Source organism: Anneissia japonica, unplaced genomic scaffold (genome assembly GCF_011630105.1).
Source record: "Anneissia japonica isolate Jap-2015-1 unplaced genomic scaffold, ASM1163010v1 scaffold25213_len355544_cov161, whole genome shotgun sequence".
NCBI lineage: Eukaryota > Metazoa > Echinodermata > Crinoidea > Comatulida > Comatulidae > Anneissia > Anneissia japonica.
Window position 1 is genome coordinate 1 of NW_022755918.1, and position 7,300 is coordinate 7,300.

At 37.4% G+C, this 7,300-nt stretch overlaps 1 protein-coding gene across 1 annotated transcript; it reads left to right on the forward strand.

Moving 5' to 3' along the window:
* The first annotated feature begins 6 nt into the window (after positions 1-6).
* Positions 7-6,097, forward strand: LOC117123781 (delta-like protein C). The gene is made up of 5 exons (XM_033269796.1): positions 7-49; positions 592-717; positions 4,250-4,372; positions 5,118-5,234; positions 6,063-6,097. The coding sequence occupies exons 2-5, from the start codon at positions 597-599 to the stop codon at positions 6,095-6,097; spliced, it is 396 nt and encodes a 131-aa protein (XP_033125687.1). The 5' UTR covers positions 7-49; positions 592-596.
* Positions 6,098-7,300: the final 1,203 nt, after the last annotated feature.

Below are 7,300 nucleotides of genomic sequence, written 5' to 3' on the forward strand. Positions count from 1 at the left end.
TATACATGTATTTGCCTACCCACCTATACTGGAACAAATTGTGAAACAGGTTAGTACAGGTGAAGTTTACATTATTTCAAACTCGGGGTCGTGCTGGAGGGTGGGGTGGGGTGGTGGTCAAGAGAGTCTATGTGAATATAAATGTATGTTATAAAATACTCATAAGATACAACTTAGATAACGCGGAGTTTCCATAAAATCTCTACAAGCTGCCGACAGCATTTGGCGATGCTGGTTGGTCGATCGAATCAATATAGCCTTCCCGATAACGTAAAGCCCACATACGCAGCGTAACAATTGCAATAAAAGCTGGCTCAAGCTTTGGCGTTATGGTTAGGAATTGGAGCTAAACATGCTTCATTCTGGAGTCCTGGGTTAAAATTTTGTCTAAACTCCAGACGCTCACGACCAAAAACCTCTTAACCCATAAGCATCTTGTGTGTCGGCTTTAAGTATCTTGTGTGTATGTTTGTCTTGTGAAAGACACCCGAGTGGGACAGTGATTAGCTGTTGGAACATGGTTCATGTAGGCCTATTTAAATGAATAAATTTAAAAAAATAAAAAATAATTTATGTAACACACTTTCACAGTGGTGATGGACAGCAATCCTTGTTCCATTAGTCCGTGTGAGAATGGTGGAACGTGTTACCAGGGATCGACATCAAGAACTTATGTTTGCTCATGTCCTGTTGGTTATTCAGGAACAAATTGTGACGGTAGGCCTATAACTCTAGATTCTCATATATACGTATTTTTGATATAGCAAATGGTTAAATCGTAGGCAATATAATTATCAAAGATGATCTTCGTCTCATTTATTGTCTTTTCATCAGAAGCGAAAATAAACCAAACTTGAGCCGTGTATACCAGTTTCACTGTATCACGATCGTAAAACATATTGTCCCAATGTTATATCGTATTCAGCATCAGTATCATTGATCATCGATACACCATAGTTCCGTCACTTATGAATTTACTGTAATCTTTTTCGAATTAATTTTTAAAGGTATACACAGGCATATATGCTCGATAAACCCATGTTTGAACAGAGTGTTTTGCCTTCAAGTCTCAACGGCAACATCACACTTACACATGCTTATGCGCAGCAAGCTATTCAGGAAACAAACGGACAGATGCATGCATGATATACGTTTTTTGTCCCTCTGGTTTTATGTGACATCTGTGTGTTAACGTGGTAACATTGGTTTAGTCAATCGATTCGGTAGCGAGCGCATCTTATTGCCATTTTTAAAAAGCTGCATAACTAACATGATGGAGAGAATTATTTTATTATTAAAAAAATCAATTCTATATAATAGGATGGGGTATAGAAAAAATATTCTTGATGACCAAATTTGACATCTGAAGCCCAATTTTAAACACATTTTTAATTGTTTTTCTCAGTCCCGCACTAGGGCTTTGGATAACCACCAATTTAGTAATATTTGAGTTGGGCATACGCAGAAGTTTGGCAGTGGGTGGGGAGGGGGCTTGCGTACAGTAGGCACTACTGTAAGTAACATCTCCCAATTAAGTGTCGCTCCGTCCGAACAGGTTTCGTAAATGAATTTTTAGCATCTCTGTGTGGTGAGAGTAGCCCTAGGCTAACGCTACAAAGTATAGGGCTATTTAGATAGGAGGCCCTAATAAGCCTTGCCATGGGAGAAACATTTGTCGCGAATTATGACTTGGATTTTACTGTTTTCTGCAACAAAATAATACTTTACAGAAGCCAAAATTACCTGTAATCACTGGAAGTGCTGTATTCATTTGAAGTGATTTCCGAATGAAAACATGACCATATAGCTACGGGTATAACAACCATCAAGTCCTCTCAAGAATCTGTTGGTTTATCCTATATAAATTCAACAAGCAATATTTGTTTCAAAACCCTAGGTCACCTGAGCGTTAGAGGGTTCCCCATTCAGTGGCGGATTCAAGGGAAACCCAGTCCGTCCAGGCCACCGTAAATATATATAGAAAAAAACTGAAAACTATATTCAAATCCAGAGAGTGCCATTTCCAATTTTCTATCAGTGAATTTCCCTCTTTTTCGAATTTCTGGATCCACCATTACAAAGACCACCCCATCTGTGCGAAGGTCGGGGAAAACCCTGGATCCGCGCCTGCAAAGTGGAGAAGGATAGGTCCGAATAATACCAGAATCCGATATCACAACCAACGCCAGGAGTACATCACCAGTAACTGACAGCCCAACGGACACAAGCGACATATCACCAGAACCAAACGATACAACAACACAATATGAAGACGATGATACGACACATACATTTCGCAGTTACAAACAGGAACGAATTATATAAGTGGATGTTTAATGGTCGTTCTTTTTATACAAACATGACATATCATACTAGAAGTATTTTAAGATGCGCAGCGCACGCCCAACCCTTTCCCCTTATTTTACACAAAATCAAGATTAAACCTCAAACCGTAAATCTGATGCAGACACGCTATAAATAGGAGATTACATTAATAACTATAGTCCTAAGACTGTCAAACGTCAGATTATTACTGATTTAAAAAGTTTTTTTGTGAGTTGGCAACTGTTTTATGATGATTTTGAAATACTTTCAATAAGATAATTGAGAAATAATTGGAGGTCTTCGTTTTTCGGGTGTTGGGTCTTCGTTTTGTAGACACTCATTATATGGTGTCTATAAAAAGACCCTTGAAAATTTCACAAACAGCTAGACGCCCAAAAAATGTCGTAATTTGATTTTGTGACAGCCTGGCTTATTAATATCAAAATAAAACAGACAAAAAATGGGTCTTCGTTTTTCGGTCATCGGTCTTCGTTTTATAGACACTCGTACCGTATCTCTAGCCAAAGCGTATATTTAAATTACTTGTTCTGAACTTCAAAGCTCTCCATCTGAATAAACCATCATATTTGCGTTCATTTTTTTCCCGATAGACTCCATCTCGCCGTCTCCCATCATCCTCAAACCTGTCACCAAATACTGTACCACGGTCACTGTTCTTTCACTTGTACTTTGAAGCCTTTTTTGGAACCAGCTTCCAAATAACATAACTTCTTCCAACTCTATTTGCAACTTTAAGTCGCAGCTTAAAAACTTTTTGTTTTCCGGTGGCTATTCACATGATCTTTTTTGGAATTGGTGCCATATAAATTCGAGATATTGATATTATTATTATTATTATTATTATTATTATTATTATTATTATTATTATTATTATTATTATTATTTATTATTATTATTATTATTATTATTATTATTATTATTATTATCATCATCATCATCATCATCATCATCATCATCATTATCATTATTATTATTATTATTATTATTGTTGTTGTTGTTGTTATTATCAAGTCTGTTTTTCCTCATTACGGTAGGTTTTCGCCCTGCACCCCGATTACAGAACATTTCGGGCTCCCTGGCCCCAAATGATGGGCTGACTTCTATCACATTTCTTTACATTATAGTGCTGCAGTATGCAAGTCAAAAAAGGTTAGCCTAACAATCAAAAGAACAGTTATTACCATATATAACTGATCTATGATATGTTAGGTTCATGAAACTGATTGGCAACTCCTTTTAGAGGTCATTTAAGGTCAATTTCCCTAAATGAACACATGTAATGAGGAGTTTAAATTACCAAAATTACACACATGGTCACATGCTTAATTCGTTTGCTGATTAGCTTAAATATGCAAATTACGGCTACAAAATATAGGGTCTACATAAACCTGAAAACTAATAATCACAAAACGCATGCTTTCTCTTTCTCCAAGTACTCAGAATATTCACGTTTCTCTTTACTGTGACCATAAATGCTACAACTGACCTTTGACACATATTCACGAAATTTGCATATCCTTATGGCAATAGTCGTGGAAGCTTTATTTAGGCATATACTCCAATTTACAAATACTGTACCCCTTTAAAGTACCTGTTCGTATGCACACTAGTTTAATTATGCAAATTAGCTGTAAAAAATATAGGGGCTTTATATTTTGGCAACTACCCTGGTCGCAGAGGGTTACTTTTTTAAAAATATTCAGAATCTACATGTTTCTATTTGCTCTAATGAAATATTTGCCCAAACATTACCATATGCTACAACTGACCTTTGGCTCCATATTCACAGAATTTGCATATCCCTATGACTAATAGCATCCATTGATCTAGAGTATTAATGTATTTTTCTGTATTAAAACAATTATTAAAAAGTTTAAAAAAATTACATTTTCTATTTCTACAGCATTTACCCTGTGTTCCACTGGTGCGTGCATGAATGGCGGCACGTGTTTGCAAAGCTCTAGCGCAGCCAACATTTTCTGCTTGTGCACACCAGGTTATGAGGGAGACAGATGTCAAACCATAGGTAAACATATATATATTAAAACATTCTAATTAAATCTTGACTCATGAAAATACTCTTCCCCTTGCATGAATAAACATCCACTATTTGTATATTAACCCACCCACGTTTATTTTCTCCATATCTTTCCTTATCAAAATCTCGTAGGGTAAGCATTCTTTTACATAGATAATGTTAAAGACAAAATAAAAATCAAATTAAAGCAAAATATGATAATTGCACTGTCATTTGTAGGCTAATAATTCTTCATTTGACATTCCAATAGTAACACCACTGGTTTACTATTAGAGTAGTGGGTCATTAATAAAGCTGAACTTTAAAGGTGGGTCATTGTTGAAGCACGGGTCACTAAGAGTAGTGGGTTTCTATTAGTAGTTATACGGTATAATTATTTTATTACTCAAGATCCATTTTTGTGGTAATGTTGATACTAGTCATTATTTATGGCAACAATTACCATTTTTGTCAAATGTAGGGGGCCTATTTAATTCCAAAGATGTTATCAACATTTTGGAAAAGAAACCTAGTAAAAATGTACAGTAACTAGTTTATAGTCTACTTATAGTTTGTAAAATTTAGAAAAGAAGTGTGTATCAAGGAGGAGCATCAGACGTGCATCTTGATGTTATAAATATACATATCTATAGTCAACAGTGACATATGTTTTGCATTTGTCAATCTTGATCCTTTCTTTACTCCCATACACACAACACACTCATGTCTTTCTTATGTTTCTCCCTATGTGTAGTGAATGTATGTTCAACTAATCCATGTCAAAATGGTGGAACATGTCTTCAAAGCTCCGTCAGTAATTCTTATACATGTATTTGCCTACCCACCTATACTGGAACAAATTGTGAAACAGGTTAGTACAGATGAGGTTTACATTATTTCAAACTCGGGATCGTGCTGGAGGGTGGGGTGGGGTGGTGGTCAATAGAGTCTATGTGAATATAAATGTATGTTATAAAACCACTCATAAGATACAACTTAGATAACGCGGAGTTTCCATAAAATTGCTACAAGCTATTGCCGACAGCATTTGGTGACGTTGGTTGGTCGATCGAATCGGTATAGCATTCCCGATTATGTAAAGCCCACATACGCAGCGTACGGTAACAATTGCAATAAAACCTGGCTCAAGCTTTGGCGTTATGGTTAGGAATTGGAGCTAAACATGCTGAAGTCCTGGGTTAAAATGTTGTCTAAACTCCAGAATTTTAGCTCACGACCAAAAACCTCTTCACCCCTAAGCATCTTGTGTGTCGGGCATCTTGTGTTTATATTTGTCTTGTAAATTTTTAAAGGCATATATGCTCGATAAAGCCATGGTTGAACAAAGTGTTGTGCCTTCAAGTTTCAACGGCAACATCTACTTACACGTACTTTTGCGTAGCAGGCTATTCAGGAAACAAACGGACAGACGCATGCATGATATACGTTTGTGTCCCTCTCGTTTTATGTGACATCTGTGTGTTAACGTGGTAACATTGGTTTAGTCAATCGATTCGGTAGCGAGCGCATCTTATTGCCATTTTTAAAAAGCTGCATAACTAACATGATGGAGAGAATTATTTTATTATTAAAAAAATCAATTCTATATAATAGGATGGGGTATAAAAAATATTCTTGATGACCTAATTTGACATCTTAGAAGCTCAATTTTGAACACATTTTTAATTGTTTTTCTCAGTCCCGCACCAGGGCTTTGGAGAACCACCAATTTAGTAGTATTTGAGTCGGGCATACGCAGAAGTTTGGCAGCGCCGGTGGTGGTGGGGGGGGGGGGAGTTTTTGCGTACAGTAGGCACTGTAAGTAACATCTCCCAATTACGTACCACTCCGTCCTAACAGGTTTCGTAAACGAGAAAATTCGTAATTCCGAGAGTTCGACTTTTTAGCATCTCAGTGTGGTGAGAGTAGCCCTAGGCCAACGCTACAAAGTATAGGGCTATAGATAGATAGGCCCTACGCCTTGCCATGGGAGAAACATTTGTCACGAATAATACTTGGATTTTACTGTTTTCATAATTACCTGTACTCACTGGAAGTATTCAAAGGAAGGGATTTCCCAAAGGAAACATGACCACATATCTACTGACAGTGCAGCCAGTGCTAAGCACTGGGGGCCCAGGGCAATTAAGACCTCTTTAATAAATAGGCCTAAAATTAATAATTAAAAATAATTTAATATTCTGAAAGGAAAAAAAAACAGCCAGTGGGCTTCGCAATAATATTTAGGGTTATAGAGGAGTAATTATTAATGGTGTTCATTTTCAATCCAGTGGCAGATTTAAAGGATTGGGCCCCTAATGTTGTTTTTTTTTTTTAATTATAAAACAAAATGGGAAAAGAATAAAATTATATTAAAATTTAAGTATGAGAGTGCCATTTCCGGCCACCTACACTAATAATAATAACTTTTCTCCCCTCAGCCTTAACCATGGTGAGGTTAAGGCGTCAGACGCGGATCCAGCGGGTGGAGGGGGTGGAGATGAGGGCACGTGGCGCCCCCCCCCCCACTCCGTGGGTCAAGCCGAGAAATAAATAAGAGGGAGAAAAATTTGAATTAAAGAGGGGAAAGGGGAAAAAGGAAGGGCACCCATGAGTTCGATTGTTTGCCACTTATTTACACCAACCATAGTGGGGCGGAGGTGGGCAAGGCGGTGTGGACTTCATATTGTGCCCCCCCCCCCGTCAGAAAATCTCTGGATCCACCCCTGTCTACATACTCTCCACCTGTGAATATCCCACTCTAAGCCCTCAATTTCGAATTCCTGGATCATCGCCACACTGAAATTGTATATTTTTGCTACCAACTTTCTTGATTACTCTGTAATTTAGAATAGCTGCTGAGCTGTCTCTTATACACATCTAGATGTGTATAAGAGACAGGCACCACCCCTTGAAACCTAAAGAGCTTTCGGTTGC

Excerpts from the sequence above, each read along its gene's own strand:
- LOC117123781 (XM_033269796.1), top strand. The coding sequence starts at position 597 with ATGGACAGCAATCCTTGTTCCATTAGTCCGTGTGAGAATGGTGGAACG. Across the intron at positions 718-4,249 it reads TTCAGGAACAAATTGTGACG|CATTTACCCTGTGTTCCACT; the intron begins GTAGGCCTATAA and ends CTATTTCTACAG. Across the intron at positions 5,235-6,062 it reads TGGAACAAATTGTGAAACAG|TCCCGCACCAGGGCTTTGGA; the intron begins GTTAGTACAGAT and ends TGTTTTTCTCAG.